This window comes from Engraulis encrasicolus, chromosome 21 (assembly GCF_034702125.1).
Source record: "Engraulis encrasicolus isolate BLACKSEA-1 chromosome 21, IST_EnEncr_1.0, whole genome shotgun sequence".
Taxonomy (NCBI): domain Eukaryota; kingdom Metazoa; phylum Chordata; class Actinopteri; order Clupeiformes; family Engraulidae; genus Engraulis; species Engraulis encrasicolus.
Genome location: NC_085877.1, coordinates 26,918,139 through 26,939,674, shown reverse-complemented (window position 1 = coordinate 26,939,674; position 21,536 = coordinate 26,918,139). Strand labels below are relative to the sequence as shown.

The 21,536-nt window shown below is 40.9% G+C and overlaps 1 protein-coding gene and 1 long non-coding RNA gene across 2 annotated transcripts in view; one reads left to right on the top strand and one right to left on the bottom strand.

Annotated features, from left to right (window-relative positions):
- ripk3 (receptor-interacting serine-threonine kinase 3) overlaps positions 1–21,047 on the top strand; it is a 24,404-nt gene extending 3,357 nt beyond the window's left edge. The window contains exons 4-14 of the mRNA XM_063186824.1: positions 1–40; positions 12,221–12,369; positions 14,415–14,464; positions 15,296–15,451; positions 16,181–16,263; positions 16,868–16,940; positions 17,953–17,990; positions 18,189–18,231; positions 18,575–18,741; positions 19,696–19,732; positions 20,002–21,047. The exon at positions 1–40 is cut by the window's left edge and continues 52 nt beyond it. Of these exons, the coding sequence (XP_063042894.1) occupies positions 1–40; positions 12,221–12,369; positions 14,415–14,464; positions 15,296–15,451; positions 16,181–16,263; positions 16,868–16,940; positions 17,953–17,990; positions 18,189–18,231; positions 18,575–18,741; positions 19,696–19,732; positions 20,002–20,198 (1,033 nt within the window). The 3' untranslated portion in view covers positions 20,199–21,047. The remainder of the gene's footprint in view (positions 41–12,220; positions 12,370–14,414; positions 14,465–15,295; positions 15,452–16,180; positions 16,264–16,867; positions 16,941–17,952; positions 17,991–18,188; positions 18,232–18,574; positions 18,742–19,695; positions 19,733–20,001) is intronic.
- LOC134437064 (uncharacterized) lies at positions 5,441–10,296 on the bottom strand. Its single transcript, XR_010032321.1, has 6 exons — positions 9,968–10,296; positions 9,048–9,187; positions 8,846–8,934; positions 8,484–8,600; positions 7,538–7,626; positions 5,441–5,965 (listed from the first exon to the last, which is right to left on the bottom strand). It is a non-coding gene; the product is annotated as an uncharacterized LOC134437064 (long non-coding RNA).
- Positions 21,048–21,536: the final 489 nt, after the last annotated feature.

Sequence of the window (21,536 nt, the reverse complement as noted above, 5' to 3'; positions counted from 1 at the left end):
GCCAAGCAACGTGCTGCTGGACAGTGACCTCAACGCCAAGGTGTGTGTGTCTGTTAGTGTGTGTTAGTGTGTGCGTGCGTGCGTGTGTGTGTGTGTGTGTGTGTGTGTGTGTGTGTGTGTGTGTGTGTGTGTGTGTGTGTGTGTGTGTGTGTGTGTGTGTGTGTGTGTGTGTGAACTTGAAGCCTAACAACCCGTTGTTTGACAGTGACCTCAACGCCATGGTGTGTGTGTGTGTGAGTGAACTTGAAGCCTAACAACCCGTTGTTTGACAGTGACCTCAACGCCATGGTGTGTGTGTGTGTGTGTGTGTGTGTGTGTGTGTGTGTGTGTGTGTGTGTGTGTGTGTGTGTGTGCACGCGCGCTCGCGCATCCTTACTACTATACTATACTACTAAACTCATGCATGTTTTACTGCAGTGTGTGTGTGTGTGTGTGTGTGTGTGTGTGTGTGTGTGTGTGTGTGTGTGTGTGTGTGTGTGTGTGGACCTGAAGCCTTTTTATTTTATTTTAAATGGCTCCTGTTGGGAACCAAACATTCTATGCACAGTTCCCTCATCAACCATTTTGTGCTGATGCGTCCTGTAGTTCACCTTCCCTTATGGTACTGCAGCAGTTGGTTTGCTGCTTTGTGGTTTAGGGAACAGGAACCAAAACAGTACGCTGCAAAAGCAAACAGTGTGTGGCTTTTCATTTAGAACGTGGTGGCAGTAGGGCCAGCTTCAGGCAACTCCACAGGTAGACACCCAGGTGAAAAACCCATATACTTAAAGTGTACTTTTTTTGACCGTACTTAGTACAAAGTGTACTATTTTCGGCGATTTAAAGTGCGCTTCATTGCACTAGTAGTGCGCTGAAGCACTACTAAAGCAGTACTTCAGCACACTTGCAGCACACTGAGGATGCTAAATTGGCACCGCTTTTGGACAACTTTAAGTGCACTACAAGCATACTTTTGAAAGTATGCTCCAAACACGCCTTTCATGCATTTGTATGGCATTAAGAGTGTGCTTGAGTACACTTCTATAACATTTTATTGTTACTAGAAGTTCAATAAAAGTATATTAACTTCATGCTCCTTTGGACTACATTGGAACATTTTAAGTCTGTAAAAAGTATATCATATTAAGTATTGTAAATATATAACAGGTATGCTTGAAGTATATTTACAGTACACTCCCAAGTAGGCCTACATGACATGATATAAATGTAATACTACAATCCATGCTGGTCCTCAGAGCTTGTACATTACACACAGCCACATGTCACAGTAGTGTTACAGTATGCATGCCTAGCACGACAGACATTTACAATCATTGCATTGTTACAGAGATTTCAGATACACATTTCACTTTATATCAATCTCGGTCTGCCTTCCTGCAGTTGATCACTTGAATTGATCACTAATGGTGACCCTCCAGTCTTTGTTTGAACAACTTGTTCCAACTTACCTCCCACCATGATATTAAAGGAAGTGTGAGCCTATGTATACCAGAACATATACGTGACCATCATAATGACGGTGGGAACATGGTCATGTTTTGTGTTCCGCTTAAAATAAAATGAAAACCTACAATAAACACAGAATATAACAATGAGTAATATTTTCATGCAAACCAAAGATATTCCTTAGAGATAAATGGCTTTCTGTTTGAGAAATTTAGCTCCAAGAAGTGCATTGCATGATGGTACATGCATGATGGTGCATGATGGGTAAATGCACTTTGTGTAAGCACACTTTGACTATATTTGGGTGAAGTACAATCATGGTGCACTTAGAAAAAGTATACTTCCAATATGTTAAAGTGATTTACTTTAAAGTGCACTATAGAAAATCACACTTCGAAGACATTTGGGTGAAGTATAATCATAGTGCACTTAAAGAAAGTGCAATTGCAATATGTTAATAAAAAATACACTTCTAGTAAGTTCACTATTAGTATATTCCTCTAAATACACTTTAGCCAAACATCTTCCAAGTCCACTTGAAGTATGGTTCGCTAAGTGTACTTTCTTTGAGAGCAACTTAATTACACCTAATTTTAAGTACACTTAAAATAAGAATATTGTAAACGTACTTTTTCTTAGCACAAAAAGCACGAGTGCACTTTTAACATGCTAAGTACACTTCAGTCATGCTTTCATTGTACTAAATTGAACCACTTTTTCACCTGGGCAAGGAAGTTTTAATTAAAAACCCTTTATTTCATCTGGGGCATGGTAACACCTGAGACGGTTTAAATGCAGAATAGAGAATATTTGGTAACACTGGTAAAACCACCAACCGGTTTCAACCCACACTGGGTCTTCATCAGGGCGTGGCTTTTGATGGAAGCAATGAATCCAACATTCAACATAAAACCATGAATGCATTTACAGAATGAAACGGATATGGTTCCCTTTACAATTGTGCATTCAGTGGTAGACATTGACCTAAAACAGGGGTCCCCAACCTTTTTGGCACCAGGGACCGGTTTGAGTCCCATTTTTTTTTCGCGGACCGGTAGTCACGCGTTATAATAATAATAATAATAATAATAATTTAATAATAATAATAATTGTATTTGTATAGCACTGTGTCATACAAGGCATGTAACTCAAAGTGCTTAACAAATGGGAAAAAACATTGTTAGAGATAGATTTAAAAGGAGAGGTATAGAGGAGAGGCAGAAAAAGCAAGAAGGCAGAGGAAGAAGAGATAGACAGAGAATGTAGAGTCATAAGGTCAACGTAGGTTAGGACCAGGATTCTTAGATGTGTAAGGTCCATAGTGGCTGGGCCTATCATAAGTCATAGATAGTCACACAGAGATTGGGCGCTCAGGTGCGGCCCCTGGTGGCATCAGGGGTGAGGAAAAACTCCCTTTCGCTTGATTCATAGTTTGTGAGGGGGAAAAAAAGCTCGGTGAGGTCTGAGAAAAAAGACCCCCTGTAGTCAGGAAGAAACCTCAGGCAGAGACCAGCGGCCACCTAGGGGAGCCCCCTGCCAGGGCTGGATTGCGAGTAGTAAGGGCGCTGCGGCGGCTGGGACACTATTACTAATAATAATAATAATAATAATAATAAATATTATCATTATCACCACACTATTATTATTAGGCCTATTAGTTATCATTGTTATTATTAATAGGCCTAATAATAATATTATCAATAGTATCAATAGGGTCTAAAAATAAGGCCTAATCCTTTTCCTTCATTCCATTCAAAATGTGTAACAGTCATTTAGTATTTGACTATTAAACTGACTAATTTGTGGAGCCATTCTTGATCATAGAGCTAGTGGTGCAAGGGAGATCACCCAAAACTAGGCTACTACATAGGCCTACTGCTACTATTTTTCACCATGCGTTCTCTGCTCTGGCCATGTTCATTTTCATTGAGGGCATTTTGCGCAGTGAAATTCAGGGCTATTTATGACTGGGTTATAGGTCTCCTGGTTAAGTGGCGCTTCTATTAATTCAAGGTCAACCGTTTCCAACAAGCAGTCGTCATTGTTTTCTCGAACACACGACACGGGGAATAGTTGGATGCTGGAGATGATACCGCTGAAGTTTGCCACTAGCAGCTCGTGCCCTCGCGTCGCGTTTGTGTGGACTGCTGCATAACCAGCGTTTGATTCTACCGCGGTTCGAGTGCCTGTGGTTTTATGTGCAATATTTTTAAAACGGCAAAAGGTTGCATGTCATCGCTTGATTTTCTGCTAACGCTGACTTTCAGGAGCTCCTGAAAAAAAGTGTTGGTCATTATTAGTTGCAACCACAAAACATGTCTCGCAACGCAATTACGTTCGTAACACAGCGTTGTTGTCACAAAACTGAAATACAATAGCAACAAATGATAGAAGTGGATTTCTAAAATAGCTCCCAAAAGTTTGCTTCGCAACGTTCAAAAGCCTTAAAAAGAAAGAGCCGCCCGGAGAAGACAGCCAACACTCCAAAACGGCCACCATCCACTTTGCATTGCAGCATTGAAATGTAAAGTGGGCGCGGCCTCGGAGCATGCGTCTGGCGCATTTGACATTCAACTGATTGGACGGCACAAAGAAAAGTTTGCTTGTTATTGAAAATTAAAATAGCCTACTTGTGCTACGTCTAGGCTAATGCAAATATTAATATGGCGATACTAAAAGTTATATTTGAGATAAGTTCTGCACTGCAGTTCATAACAAAGGCATGTCTTCTGGATTAAAAAAAAAAAAAAAAAAAAAAAAACTTATGTCGTGCGGCCCGGTATCAAATAGTCCACGGACCGGCACCGGTCCGCGACCCGGTGGTTGGGGACCGCTGACCTAAAGGATACTGCGGAATATGTAGAGAGTGGCCTATTTTTTTGTAGTTGTATATTTCCGAAGGTAGACATTAATTATGAACTTTATATGATATCTTTATATTTAGGCCTACATGATTATAAAATATTGAGTTCCATGTCTGATATGCCAAATATTGACCGGATAATATAGGCTGGCCAACGAGAAGATACCGGCCTATTTGTACAATTTCATGGAGAGTTACTTGGTCACATCCAGGGAAGTAATCAACGCCATCGTTGGCACCTGTATCAGGTAACAGGTAGTGTGAGAGGTGGAAAGCTGATACCTGCATGGTTTCTGGGAAGATGTCGAAGGGGTCAATCCCTGGGTGAGATCCCTGCCACGTTTTCCTTCCAACAGGTTTCAACAGTGAAGTCACTGAGCTCTGGCTGATCTACCTGTTTTTGCCGCTCATTGTGAGTCAGAGATGGTAGTATCAAATTTCTGGCAGGGTTTGTACTGTCTGAACTGGGGAGGACACCTCTGACTGGAAGGTGGACCCAGACAGCAAAATGGGTCTGGCCCAGATCTGTGACAGATGTTGGCAGGCACTTGGGCCAGGTCCGCAATCCTGGTCTGGCCCGGTTTCTTATTTTACAATGGCGCTGAGCTGGAACAGGTCCGGATTATGGATCCGGAATGGATCTGGCCCAGGTCCGATCCACATGTTTGGAATTTGTGGCCGACCTGGGCCAGATCTGGCCCAGGTCCGTAATACGCATCTGACCATGATCTGGCCCTGATCCGTAATACACAGTTGGGGCTCATCTGGCCCATATCCGGACCTTATCTGGGCCTTATCTGGACCTGATCCGGATTAAAGGGGTATTTAAAGGCATATGCCATTATTTTGGGGCTTAATACAGTTAAAATCGTTGGCTGGGGTTTATAAAGGTGGTAAAGTGTCTTATTTTTCATGTGAAGCGTTGTCTTGCTTTAAGACAAGTTAAAAGAGGGAGTATGTCGCTAAACTAGTGAAAGTCAATGCATCCATGTAGCATTGCTACATGCTACACGGATCCATTGACTTTCACTAGCTTAGCGACATGCTTCCTCTTCTAACTTGTCTTAAAAGAAGACAACGGCTTACATGAAAAATAAGACACTTTACCACCTATATAAACCCTGGCCAACGATTTTAACTGTATTAAGCCCCAAAATAGTGGCATACCCCTTTAAAGGTGGACGTGGAATATTTTTAGTTGTTCATTTCCAGAATTCATTATGCCCATTCACAAATGTTAACTTTTTAACAGATATTTACCACCACCAAAGTATTCAACATGACTGGGAAATTTGCACTTTTCATACATGAAAAGGGGGATCTTCTCCATGGTCCGCCATTTTGAATTTCCAGAAATAGACATTTTAGCTGCAAAACTCACTACACTTTGGTATTCATGCAAAAATCTAAATTAGCAGTAGACAGCACAGTTTCAATGAGCACCATAGATGCAATAACTACTCTGGCCACAATTTTACACAGTGCACCTTCAAGCAAGAGCAAACAATGTTTTTAAAAAATGAGCTGCTTACAAATTATGCATTTTAGTATTCTTTATTGTTTTGTTTCTTGTTGGGTGTGTGCCAAAGCGGTCGGCTGCCAGATCCATCTCCACATGTTTGATAGCGTTCATCTCTCCCTTGTTGCCTCTTCACACTGTAAGATATTAAAAAGCACACAAAGCAGAAGGGAAACGTTAGACTTAATGCAGATGTATGTGCAGGCACAAATTACATACGATTGTGAATGAACTGACACATACAGGTGCTGGCCAAAAAATTAGAATATCATGAAAATGTTTATTTATTTCCATAATTCCATCAATAATGTTACACTTTCATAGATTATAGATTCACGACCCACATTTTAAACTATGCCAATAATTTGTTTATTCTTGCATATTTTTGGCTTCAAGAAACCATGAATTAAGTAACTCACAAAATTAGAAGATTGTGATGAAATCACCATTCTCTTCAGAAAAAAAGAAACGGGTCATATTGTCATATCAAATCAGTTAAAATTCTCGACTTTCTAAATAACATGTCAATGTTTAATATTTGGTTAGAAATGTAATCGCCTTAATCACGGCAATGATGTATTTAACATTTCAGTCAATGGCACACATGCTTGACAGCATCAAATGCAAATTTGTTTATCATGGTCTCATCAGAGTCAAACAAACTAAGGATATGGGTTACTGGAACCATGTCCTCTGATCTAATGACATCAAGATAAACAAATTGGCTTTAGATGGTGTCAAACATGTGTGGTGGTAAAAAGCGATGTGTACAAAGGAAAGTGCCTCATGCTGAAAGTCAAGTATGGTAGTGGGAGTGGCATGGCTTGGGGCTGTGTGGGTGCCATCAACAGTAGGAAGCTGAATTTCACCAAAAAGAAATATGCTTGTCAACATGTACTGTAACTACTGAAACAGATCATGATACTCCCTATAGGATTTCATTCGAATCTCACACACATCAATTATAGCCAGGTGCAGACTCAAAATGTAAAAGTTAAATGCAAGGCAAAGATAAAACGCACAACAATGACCTCCCTTTTAATCCCTTTAAATTTCGAGACAATTCAGGCCAACACGGCCCCTTCTCAGACACTATGATAGGCGTGTACTCAATTTTGCACCAGCATAATTTCACAAAAATGGGCAAATATGTCATTTAAGTTATACAATTGGCCTTAATTTTCTTATGTAAGCTCAAAAGATGTTGTATTACACTTACTCTATGAGCGTTTTGGGAATAACTTGTGTGTTCAAAATGTTACTTTTCAACAAGGGTATACTCATTATTGCTGTGCACTGTATATTTGAATAATTTCTTTAAAATGTGGGAACATGGAGCAGCAGGAATAAGCTGTGGGACCAATGGGCTTTGGGAACATGACCCCGTACACAGAACATACAGTCAACCTAGCCAAGTAGACAGTAGGTATTCCATGCACTTTCAGGCCACCACAGAACAGCATCAGGCAAGTTCTGGTTGAGTGTTGTACAACAAGTGTGTGTGTGTGTGTGTGTGTGTGTGTGTGTGTGTGTGTGTGTGTGTGTGTGTGTGTGTGTGTGTGTGTGTGTGTGTGTGTGTGTGTGAGAGAGAGAGAGAGAGAGAGAGAGAGAGAGAGAGAGAGAGAGAGAGTAAGTGAGAGTGAGAGAGAGTGAGAGAGTGTGCGCACCAGCATGCATGGGCTTTAATGCATAACATAAAAACAACTTACTTAATACATTCTGATGACGTCCGAGGGCTTCTTGAATATGTAGTGAGGCCGACCCAGCAGAGTAGAAGTCCTGTCCTTTCATTTGTGTCCTACAGCAGAAAAAGAATAAATAATTATGAATAATAGTTATTGGGATTTCACTGTGAAAATATTTAGTACAATTGGCATCCATGTTTACAATTAGTTTAGTTTATTGGTTTATTTCATCAGGGACCATGTGCAAAGTACATTAGTTACATAGTAAAAAAAAAGATGACCTGCACCACATTATAGCTAAAAGCTAATTTCCATCTGCATTCCCTGGGCAGGTAAGAAAACATATAACACACACACACACACACACACACACACACACACACACACACACACACACACACACACACACACATCACACACACACATCACACACACACACACACACACACACACTAAAATGGTGACCAGACTGGGTACATGAAAGCCATTTCTTCACTCCAAGTGAGAATGAATAAAAGTTTGTAATGCCTTTTATGTGGGTGGGAAGGGCATTCCATTATTTAGTTGCTCTGCAAAAACAGATTGTGCAAATGTATGCTGTTACCCGGCTTGGGAGGCTACTATTTCCTCTGGTGGTAGATCTAGTTGTTCTGCTAATTTGTTCAGAGCAAGGATGGATAAAAGTTTTCAGAGGTGGTGGAGCAGAATTGTGAATCATTTTGTGCACAAGTTGCACAGCAGAATATAGAATTAGGTTGTCAAAACTGAGCAAGTAATACTTGTCCAGTATGGCACAACACAATGGTGAAATTGAGACGTCTGTCCAAAACTTTTAAGATTTCATGGTAGTCTTGTTAGCCTAAGACCAGCTTGACATACATTAGTGTAAATGAGACATTATCAAGCCACTTACATACGTCTCAGCAGGATCAACAGTTAAAGAAGTTAAATTGTCAGCTCATACACTCACATGACAGTCCAAAAAGGTGTTCAGTGGCGGCTTCTTCTCTCACTTGCAGCTTCATACACATCGAGCGATGTTGATGCCAGGTCGATCAAGGAATGACTGTGCCTACTGTTTACAATTCTACCCAAAGCAAAAAGAAAAAGAAACACAAAAAGGTTGAAAGTTTGTCATAGAAATACATAGAACATACAATAAACCTATTCAAGTAGACAGTAGGTATTCTATGCACATTCAGGCCACCAAACAACAGCATCAGGCAAGCTCTTATTGAGTGCAGTACAACAAGTGTGTGTGTGTGAGTGAGAGAGGGGGGGGGGGCGTGCCAGCATGCATGGGCTTTAATGCATAACATAAAAACAACTTACTTCATACATTCTGGTGGTGTCCAAGGGCTTCTTGAATAAATAGTGAGACCAACGCCGCAGAGCAGAATTCCTGTCCTTTCATTTGTGTCCTGTAGCAGAAAAAGAATAAATAATTATGAATAATAAATAGTTATTGGGATTTCACTGTGAAAATATAGGCCTAGTACAATTGGCATTCCTGTTTACAACTCTCGGCTCATACCTTCAAATGACAGTCCAAAAAGCTTTTCAGTGGCGGCTTCTTCCCTCACTTGATGCAGAGGCAGCTTGCTTCATACACATCGAGTAGGCCTAATGCTGGTGTCAGGTCGATCAAGGAATGGCTGAACCTACCGTACAATTCTACCCAACCCAAAGCAAAGAGGAAAAGAAAGACAAAAAAAGTTTCAACGTTTTGCATACAACATGCATGAGCTTTAATTCACAGTATTTTGATGAAGCCTAATCCATGTTATAGCCTACATCACAATGCAGTTATTAAACTAACAATACGACCATTTAGGATTTGTGTAAATAGGCTACAACAATCAAGGAGTTACAAACTGCGTGATGTCAAATGAATTCAGCTCAAGGTGAGCTAATAGCACAACACAGAATGTTTGCTGTCGGCGGCACAACATGGATACGGTGATTATTAAGCCATCAGAAATTGATTGAAAATAATCGAACACATCATGTACATCACACTCGCACCTATACCTAGCTTTTTTGGCGAATGTTATACAAATCACAGCGGTCCTAGTTACAGAACTACCGGTAGTAGTGCTAGTCGACTAGAAACTACCTTTGTTTCTGTCCCGTGTTGATAGGGTATGTTTGGGATGTTAGCTTCATAAAAGATTATCACCATTACTGCCAATGCCGCTAAAATTGACTCAAATAGCCCGATCATGACACATTTTGAGTGGGTTCATCAAAAGCTTATGATGCCACAGCCCGCCAGCCACAAAGACAGCAGCAAGTTAGCGCGATGCTGCGGTGTTATGATTCAGTGCTCGGCCAAGCCATTTCACGACACAACAGAGGAATTAACTCACTGGACTAAAATGCTGAAATAGTGGTGGCGACGGCGTGTGAGTGTATTTTACTTCTACCATAGTATTAAGTTAAATAATTACTTACCATCATTGAATGATCAAGTCACGACAGTGCAGTGTTGGACGAGACGCGACACAGGCGGATAGTTGAGTTCAGCTGAGGTAAACTGAAGAACGGTCTCTCTCTCTGAGGGTTCCAAAGTGACAGTTGGGGAACAAATTCAGTTTTGGCGCGTCCGGATTGCTTTGTGTGGCCCGCACCCGCCACGCGCCTTCAAATCGGACTGAATTATTTTATTATGGCGCGTCCGGATTGCTTATCTGGCCCGCCTCCGCCAGGAGCCTTCAAAACTGACTGTCAAACTACTGGTCCGGATCGGAGCTGCCGCTGATCGGCAAAATAACTGTGACTGCTATGCGGATCTGCTGACTTGAAAACGGACCCGGCCCAAATCTAATTGCTGTCTGGGGAGGTTGCTAGGCATCTGGTTGTCACTCTGTTGCCAAGGGGATGTTTGTGTTGGTATGGCCAAACACTGCCGCCATATCAGTGTTGCCAGATGTACGATAATTATCGTATTTGTACCATAATTTTGTCCATTTTGCCCTCTGTATGATAAAAAAACATGATGTACGATAATTTCAGAGTTGCCATTCAGTTCATTTTGATGCCTTGAAACAACAATTTGGGTGTTTTACGATAATTTCCTCCCAAATAGCCCCCAAAAACGATAATTTTGAGGTTTTGGTACGATAATTCTGCATTTTCCATCTGGCAACACTGAGCTATATCAACGTGTGGCGCTGGCTGGTTGTATGCAGAGACAGTGCAGATTTGTCGGTGTGTGAGCTGAGTGGTATGGAGTTATTATGGGACAAAATAAGGACATAAATATGTAGTGTTGGGAAAGATTCTTTTCTACTGGAACTAATTCAAAGATCAGTTCACACATTTCAACATGAACTAGTTCATAATTGTTCATAGTTCATCAACAGTCATGGCACATATATGGGGAGGGTGTGTCTTGGGGGTTGCTTATACGCATAATCAATACAGACAACATCTGTGCCAGGGCTGGGCAATCTCCAGCTTATTAATGTTCTCCCTATGTCGTCAAATGAATCGCAAATAGCGGTCATAGAAGTGTAGTACTATGTAGTAGTGTCGATTGTTTATTGTCCTTTCTGAAAATTGTTCTGTGCCATTTTCTGTGCGTCTGATACAATTTCAAAAAGCATACAATAGAGAAAACATCCCCTTCGCTATCGGAGCGGCATGCTTGAGATGAGTCTGGTTTCAGTGTTACATCCCCCAGAATGCCTGCTGCACTAAATTGCGGAAGGAAGTGATAAGTGGGCCTAATGGTTGGATCTTTTCACCAAGTCTCTTTGTTGGGCGTCACACAGCAAATTTCCCTTTCATGCTTGTAATTTGATGAGCAATGTGTAATTGTTGGGCTACAACATTGCTGTTACCATGATTTCTTCCCCATTTCAACAGTCAGCCATGACTGCAGTGAAATTGACATGGAGTGAAACAGTAAAAAAGGAGGAAGGTAGACCAGAAGGGGTATTCTGTGCCGTATTGTGAAATCCTTGTGGGTTTTTTCCGATTGTAATGCACTGCACACTATGGAGTCGCACGTGGTAATGAATGAGTTGGCAAATATCATTTCCGTTAAATGATTGAGTTACACTTTATAATAAGGGATTCATAAAAAGCTTTATAAAGACTTAGTACATAAATTAATAAACTAATGATGGACAAAACATTAATACATTATTTAATTAATAACCAAGTTTTATTCATGCTTTTTCAAATATCTGCAAACATGTTCAATACTTTACAAACCTTTTAATAGAGTTTTTTTCATTTTATTCATTTACAATTTTTATAAATATAAAATCTTTCGATAGCATTTCCCACTCATTTACAAACATTTGTTAATGCTTTGTTCATCATTTGTTAACTATTTACGATGTCTTCATAATGCTTTTTATGCATCCCTCATTATAAAGTGTCTAAACTTTAAGGTCATATGGTTAGGGAGCTGTGTGCTGTCTATACACCCTCAGCCATTCACGGAGGAAATTCTGAGCTCATGAAAAGTAATGTACACATCCTACGACATCCATCGCCAAGTAATTTAACTATGCTAGCTACAGTATGCACGCATGCACGCACACACGCACGCGCGCCCACGCACGCACACGCTCGCACGCACGCACACGCACGCGCGCGCACACATACACACACACACACACACGCGCACATGTTCCTGGTCCTTAACTAACATGACTCATGTGTTTATGTACTTGTATTGTATGTGTGTTGTAGTTGACAGACTTTGGCTTGGCCAGGCTAGCCCTCAGCATATCCAAAAAACACAAGGACTCCGAAAGTGAGACGGGAGGGACGATAAGCTACATGCCACCTGAAGCGTTTCATCTGTCCTACAAACCCACTCCTGCATCTGATGTGTACAGGTACTTGTGTGTGGCATTTCATTTCTCCTACAAACCCACTCCTGTGTCTGACGTGTACAGGTGATTTGGTAGCCTCTTACTGCAGATGTGGTCGCAGGCCTATTCACTATTTGCTGAAAATGCTCAACTACATCATAACAACATTGCTATGACAGTACCGAGAGCCTTAAGTAACAGATTAAGACAAAGCCATTAACACATAGCCATTACAATTTTGGTAACAGTAAGCTTATAACATAGGCTCTGTGCCAAGGGGTTAAAGGGCAGCAGATTTATCTGGAGATTTTCTGGAGATAATGCGGTACAATCAGACCTTCTCAAAACGCACCTGATTGATGACTGACTTTGATCTTGGGTCATCGCACTATACGGTATGTACTGCCAATCATTAAAAAATTGACCTGCAATATATTTCCCTCCAGATAATTCCTTTAATATGTTTTACAGGTAGAGGTGAACAGCAAGCAAATAAGCAATATCAATGAAGGCTGTTAGTAGGCCTAAGTACTATATTAGTGTTTTCACATATATAGATTGCAGTGTATCCCTAGTCAGGCCACACCCTCCTAGTGACGCAGCACTTTCGGCGCTGCTTCTAGTCAGGCCAATAGCAATGTGAATTTCGTTTCTGATCTCCGGAAAAATCAGGAACTCCACCCACTTTTGTCGGACACCAGTCAGCCAGTAGCAAACCTAGGGAGGTGGGTCAACCATGCTGTTTGGGAAACGTTAATTGTTATGCTCTTGGTCAAACCAAGTCTCAAAGAGATTTGAAAGTCGATGATAATCAGGCTAGTGTATCCCGTGCAGATAGTGTAACTGAATACTAAATCTGAACTTTCTATTTTGAATGTCCACATTTGGACACACACAAGTGTGTGTGCTGCAGTGACTGTTTCTTGAATCAGCATGCCTTAATTATACCCTGCTCAAAGCATCTCTGGCCATGAGCTGCGTCATGTTGCCAAATATGGCTCCTGCGGAGCGGTTTACTTAAACTCTGTTTATCAGCGGTTCTCAATCTTTCTCTGCTGGGTCCCTTTTTGGACCAGGACCGTATTAACAAACTGTGGCGCCACCGGACAGTACACCTTGCAGGTGTCCCCTTAATGAACAATATTTCGTTGCTGTCCAGCAGAAACCTTGTATCTCCACTATTATTTTTACTTTTTTATATTCGTTCTTTATTCATTATAAAATATAAGACAGTACTACTACTGGTCAGTCTCCATGGGTATATGTGTATGATAAATAATTTAGTAGCCAACTTTAATGTTGCAATGATTATTTATTTAGAAAATATTGATTTATAATTAATACATAAGAAACAATGAGAAGTGGAGATAGGACGTTTCTGCCTGACAGCGACGATTTGTAAAATGTGTGTCATGTGGTGCCCCCTGGCTTTATGTGGTTGGGGCCCCTGGGCACTGTGCCACTGGCCCTTATGGATAATCCATTCCTGTTTTGGACGTGAGAATATTTTTGCCACCGCCTCCCCCCACCACCCCCCATATTCTAAATGGCCCTTAATTTCTTTTTGAAATTCACAGGAGAAGTAAACACATTCATTAACCCCTTAGCACAGAGCCTATGTTATAACCTTACTGGCACCAAAATTGTAATGTCTATGCCGTTGCCCCTTAATGCACCCTGTACCTCCTGTGTCACGCTGTAATAGACATTGAAAGTTAACTGCTATAGTATTACATTACTATGACAGTGCACGGGGCCTTTAGTAATACATTACGACATGGTCATTGTCGTTCTGGTAACAGCTGATTTATAATGCTGTGTCTTAAGGGCTTAATCCGTAACTTAAGGCTGTCGGTACTGTCATAGCAACGTTGTTATGATGAAGTTAAGTATTTTCAACAAATAGTGAATAGGCCCGCCGGTGACCCCATCTGCAGTAACAGGCTACCCAATGAAAGTGAATACTGTTACTACTACCCTGCAGTACCTCTGTAGGGGTCTTGACCCCCAGTTTGGGAACCGCTGGTTTAGTTCAGTATGAGTAACTCTGTAATTCCCCTCCTCTGCAGCTATGGCGTGCTGCTGTGGTCCATCTTCACGGGGAAGGAGCCTTACCCCTGTGAGTCAAGATCTTCTCATCCAAACTAAATTAACTTCTTTCTTTCTTTCTTTCTTTCTTTCTTTCTTTCTTTCTTTCTTTCTTTCTTTCTTTCTTTCTTTCTTTCTTTCTTTCTTTCTTTCTCTCTTTCTCTCTCTCTCTCCCTCCCTCTCTCTCTCTCACACACACTCACACACTCACACACTCACACACACACACACACACACACACACACACACACACACACACACACACACACACACACACACACACACACACACACACACACACACACACACGCAATGCAATGGAAATATTGATAGCCATTCCCTAATTCTTCACCTTTGACCGTTATATCTTCTTATCCCATGTTTCTCAATGCAATCCTCGATATACGCTGGCTCTGGAACACCACTTTCGCTCGTTTTTGCACATCAGTGATGAAGCTTATCATGTTACATTACATTACATTACATTAAATTGCATTTAGCTGTCACTTTTATCCAAAGGGACTTACAGTTTATTTAGGTACAGGTACAACTGTTGTTGGTTGGCCCTGGTGCAATATGGTGTTAGCTGCCTTACTCAATGGTTAGAGCACTGACCTGTAGATCAGAGGGTTGCAGGTTCAAATCCCACCCTTACCAGCACCTTCATCCATGGCTGAGCAAGTCACACCTAACCCCAGATTACTCAAGGGCCTGTAACCAATACACTGTACCTAAATACCTGTAAGCCACTTTGGATGAGTGTCCACTAAGTGCAATGTAATGTAATGTAAAAGGTAACCTAATAAGCCTCTCTCCCACCCTTCCCACCTTTCGCTGCCTACCCCCCGCTGCTTCCCTGCAGACGCTAACTCCAGCCTGGTGCGGTTCCGGATCCCCCTGGGCGACCGACCTGAGCTCCAGGCCCTGGACATGGGCTGTGTGGAGGGACTGGGGGACATGGCCAAGCTGATGGAGAAATGCTGGGCCAAAGACCTGGCTGACAGACCTTCCTTTGAGGGTAAGAGATATATTTTAGGTCTTTGAAACCTAATGTTTTCCCCCTTCAAAACACACAGTACCTCTCTGGTAGAAACAGATAAGTATCTGTATTGTTAAATGTTTCATTTTGTTAGGATCTTTTATCATTTTACTGTTTTTTGCTGTTATTTTTTGCTTGATTCATTCCTTGAACCCCCTAACCTTTGACCTAGCTAATTGGTATACCTTAAAACTTAGAACTAAAATATTGATCTATTGATATTATTATCTATACAAATTGTGCATATAAAGAATCAATTATTATTAATGTGCAAACAATACAGGACATACATGCAGGCCCGCCGACAGGGGGGCGGAGGGGGGCAAAGGAGTATGTTGTCCCAAGCCCAGGGAGATAGGGGGGCCAGAATTGGGTCCCCCTTAAATTGTATGTATTGGGTAGACGACTTTGTCCCGGGCCCAGCAAATGCTGTAAGCGGTCCTGCATACATGCATAAAGCAAGTACATATAGCCTACTCTAAATGTATGTTTGTGCACATAATCATTTTGCCTAATGCACAGTAAATTCATCAGTGTTAATTCAACAGTGTTCATTTTAACATGCACAGTGTTGGTTCCACTCTCACAGTGTTGCATTAACACTCTACAATTTACAGTGCAGCTGCTGTGTCACAATGACACACGAGAGTTTCCCAATGCTTCTCACTTTCACTTTTTGACTTGCTTTCATGGATCACTCCTCTTCAGAATGCCACCCGGTGACCAAGAGGCTGTATGACCTGCACAAGAGGGGGATCAGTGACGCGGTCTATCTTGTTCAGAAGAAGCTGGTACGTCTGTGCTCACCGCGTTCCCCACTGCACAACAGTCATTCATCATTGCATGCATTACCATTTCTACCATGTGTAAAATACAGACATGACTTGTAGGGATGTAAATAAAATTGAAATGTATCGATGTATCGGAAGTATCTGCCTGCGATTTAATCGAATCGCATCGTATCGTGGGGCATTCTTAAGAATCGAAAAGAATCGAATCGCTGGCCCCTGTGCAATGCCCTAGCTCCATAACACAATAGTAGTGGAAAAGTAATTGGAAAAAAATCGAATCGAACCGAATCGCATCGTATCGTGGGGAATTCTTAAGTATCGAAAAAAAATCGAATCCCTGATTTAAGAAATCGATACCGTATCGTATCGTCATGAAGGCTGTGATTTACACCCCTAATGACTTGCGTGAATACTAGTCACAAAGTAAGTTGTAATTTTCTCTCTCTCTCTCTCTCTCTCTCTCTCTCTCTCTCTCTCTCTCTCTCTCTCTCTCTCTCTCTCTCTCTCTCTCTCTCGTGCGCACACTCTCTCGTTCTCGAATAAACACACACACACACACCTCTATTTTTCTGTGAACACAGAAATTTTTTTTGCTTCTTGTCAGGATTCTGATGCTGAGACGTCTTTCAGAAACTCCCACAGTGAAACAGTGATAGCTCCCCCTGTTCCCCTACATGGTACAATCCCATATTTACTTCTCCCTTTTATTCCCTTCTGTTTTACCCCCCTCTGTTATTCAATAACTTTTCTCTTTCATCCACTTCTCCCTTCCACTCCCCTCATTCACATGATATTCTCGTATCCTTTCACTGTCACTTCTCTCAAATAGTTTTCAAGTTTCAAGTTCATTAGCCGAATCCAACAGTGCAAAACTACAGTTGTTAAGAATGTCCTTACTACTATACTACTACTAAACTCATGCATGTTTTACTGCACTGTGTGTGTGTGTGTGTGTGTGTGTGTGTGTGTGTGTGTGTGTGTGTGTGTGTGTGTGTGTGTGTGTGTGTGTGTGTGTGTGTGTGTGTGTGTGTGTGTGTGTGTGTGTGTGTGTGTGGGTGTTTGTGTGTGGGTGTGGGTGTGGGTGTGGGTGTGGGTGTGGGTGATTTTTGCCAATGTCTTATATGTATGTTTAGTTTCTGTTTTAGTTACTGCTACTACTAGGCTACTACTACTACTACTACTACTACTACTACTACTTCATACCATTTATAGAGGATGTTTATTATATTTAGTAATCATTGATTTTTATGTAATTTACTGTACTAAATAATGATTTAGAAGTGATTCACTATATAATATTCAATTGCTTAACTAACAATTAGTAATGATTAGTTGTGATTCTTACGTAAATGATTACGCAGGAATTAATATTGTAATTAATACATGGTTTGTAAGTGAATTATAGTTCAACCATAAACCATTAGTTAACTTTTACAATTACTTAACCATTATAGCCTACTTGTAGTGGAACCTGCTACCACTACTAGGCTACTACTACTACTACTCTACTACTACTACTACTACTATTACTACTAGGCCTACCCACAACAACAGCAACTACTACTACTACTACTACTGTCAAAACTAATACTATACCTGCGGCAGCGCGGCCGTGCTCATATTATGACTTATGGACACACAATGGTTTTTAGAGTTGATGACTAATACATTATGCTTATCCCACCCTAGCATCCATTCCAGTGAGCAGAGAAAGAACACCTCAACAGGTATCAGACATTTTTACTCTAGATGTATTACGGGAGTACCTCAGTACAGTATGTCATATTGTGTATAAGTGACATACAGCATTTGTGGTTTGAATTGCATTAACTTATGTTCCATAGAATATAAGTAGGCCTACCACCATATGCTGAAACTGTTATTAGTTAGTCAAACAACACCCAACCCCTCTCTGTGTCTGTTAGGAAACTGGTGGTCAAAACCCTCAACTCAAATCAAAGACTGCAGGTTAGTTTCATTCATTCGTTGATTCGTTGATTCATTCATTCATTCATTCATTCATTCATTCATTCATTCATTCATTCATTCATTCATTCATTCATTCATTCATTCATTCAGACCTTGTTTTTGTTTCCTGCTTTTGCACAATGAATGTTGCGTGTAGACCGTGCGTATGTGGCAAAGTTGAATGTTAAATGTTTTTGGTGCTACAGTCTTTTGTGCACAAAGAAAGTTTCATTCAATCAATATCTTTTCAACTTATTTTGGAGGTGAAAGTGACTGCAGCTTCAAATCATTCAAGAAGAAATGTAACTCTATAACTGAGTTTCTGCTGTTTGTTGTCTTGTAGATTCTATTGAAAGGCATCCGCATCAGCCAATAAAATCCCACACTCCAGCTGCTCCTGAGCCAATCACAGCCAATCCTGAGCGTCAGAGGCCGCCCTACGTGGTGACCATGTCCAATCAAAAATCATCAAAGAAGGCTGCTCCTACTCCTTCTATCCTACATTATATGGTGAGAGCAGGAAAACAAGAAATGATTTGCAAAAGTTTGTCTCATAACATTTGCGAACATCTTATATACTAATACCCTCCCGTATGTGCGCACACGCACACGCACACACACACACACACACACACACACAGGTACACGTACACGTACAGACACGCACACACGCACGCGCACGCACACACACACACACACACACACACACACACACACACACACACACACACACACACACACACACACACACACACACACACGCACACATACACACACACACACACCTAATATTCACATTGCTGTAATTGATACATTTTAACCCCCACACCACACACACCATCACCATTACCATCACCACCAATTGAATTACTGCAATACATAGACTACTATATATAGTATCCTACAAAAAAGGGGTTCCACACGCTTCTGTTTTTACATCTGGTGCATCAACGGGAGGGAGGCAGGTAATCTTGAATGAAGAGAAGACACCGGAGCAGCTCAGATGGGATGCTTTTTCTTTTTAATTCAAGTGCACAACATGTTAGGGACTAACGTTTCGATGGCAAGCCATCTTCATCAGAGTCCATTATATATAGTATCCTCTTTGTGCAGATGGGCCCATTCACACTATGCTGGAAAGACTCAACTACATCATAATGACACTGCTATCATTACTGAGAGCCTTAAGTAACAGATTAAAACTTGGTCATTACAATTTTGAGGAGTAAAAGTAACTATAGCATAGGCTCTGTGCAGAGAGGTTAAGCCTATTAATGACAATTTCATGATATATGGCTATAAAAATATGTCAATTTTGGTAAATATATTATATATTTTTGACCATGTAAGCCACACACGTTCATTAAATCCTTGTGTATGGAACTGACACTGATTTTGTGTTCCTGTGAACATACATATTAGCTTCTGACTATTTGCTTTCTTACTTCTGCTTTTGGTATGCAGCGCCAGAGTTCAACTCCTGTGTCCACCTCCGGATATGGTAAGTCTCTTGGTCTTCAATTAATAAATAAAATTCATAAAGGCTTTTAAAAAAATGTTGAACATGCCCTTGTGTGATTAATTAGTCTTAATTTGTGTGATTTTGAATATTCTGAATGGATGAATGAATATTTAAAGTTCAGAAAAGTAGACATTAGACGATTGGACAATTCATAGACCTACGAACACATTCTATTAGTTTTGTTTTGATATGATTTTTTGTTTTTGATTTCTTGGTCTCATATATTTCTTATCTCTCCCCCCTGCCAGTTAGCATCTGTGGCACAGACTTGTCCTTTGTGCAGATTGGCAACAACAACAGCATGCATGTCAGCTCGAGCCCGAGGAGGCCGCGCCACCGCAACCCCACAGCGCCCTCTAGAGTTGGCATGCCGGCAGCACAGGCAGACCACCGCACAGCCGAGGAAGTACACCTATGGGACACATACCACCATCAGGGCCGCTGACAGCTTTGCTCGGGCCCTGGACAAAGTCATCTGAAGGGCCCCCTAATCCAATACATCCAATGTATTGAGAATCCAAATATGGGGCCCCCATGGGCCACCCCTTTGTCCCCCCTTGTTGGCTTCCTTGCCACCATTAATATAGAACTGCGGAAGACAGATATTTCGGTCAGTTGATATACAGTAGGCCTATATTGGGATATATCTTTTGACCAATATACAAATACACTTACCGATATATCAGGCATATCTGTGGAGCAACAGAGTAAATCGGTTAGCCGATATGTTGGACTGAACAATATACAGTATAGGATATAGTATCCATTCACTGATATTTCAGATGCTGCATATAATCAAGATGTCTTGTCATTAGACCAATATAGTACACTACTGTGTATTGGTCCATCAATATAAATTGGTCCCTATAATAAGGTGGCATTTTTATTTTAAGTCTGATGACCGTGCAAGGTTAAACTGCAGCTGAATGCAGAACTTTATTGATTTCTTTAAGCGGCACTGATCTCAGGTCTACATGTGAAGTTGTTAATGCATTTCCATGCATAGTAGAAGATTATGACTGCTATGACTTTTACACATTTATATCGACTGATGGCACTGTTGAGTGAAATCAAGAAAGTGTGTTTTTGCCGTCTGGAGTTGGTAGCTTGTGTCAACCCCCAAAATGAATGGCTGAAAGTGATGAAACCTAATATATTGCTTGATCTCTGAAGTGAAGTCCGTATACGACTGTATGTAAAAACAAGCTGAAATGGTGATTTGTTTCATTTTCTACATTCTTTTCATGTTCTCAAATTCTTGTCAGTATTGTAATGAAAACAATATTTTTCTGAACAAAAAATAAAGTTCTTAATTTTGCTATAATGATTTGCCTGATGGGACTATTGTTGGTTGATGATTCTGGGAAATAATATACTGTGCAGCTATTAGTAGGTCTTATCTTAAACTGTCTCTTTCTTGGTTCAACTAGATTTGTCTTGTCTCTTTTTCTGTGATGCGCCACATACACATAGACACACACACACAAAGAGACAGAGAAAGAGAGAGAGGTGAACACATCCACACACATTTTACAAAGTAAAACCCATAGAACGAATTCAAAGCAATACTACAAGATCCATGCAGAATTTCTACATCAATTCTCCTTATTTGCCTATACCTCTATAATAACTAGTGTTTATCTAGATAGGTTATTTCTGCAAGCCTATTTTTGCAGAATCGGAAGATTTACAAACGTTTTACTGTATTTGCCAACATATGAAGCATAGTGAAAAAACTATAGACCCCCCACCACACTCACATCCATCTGTGTGTGTTTGTGAA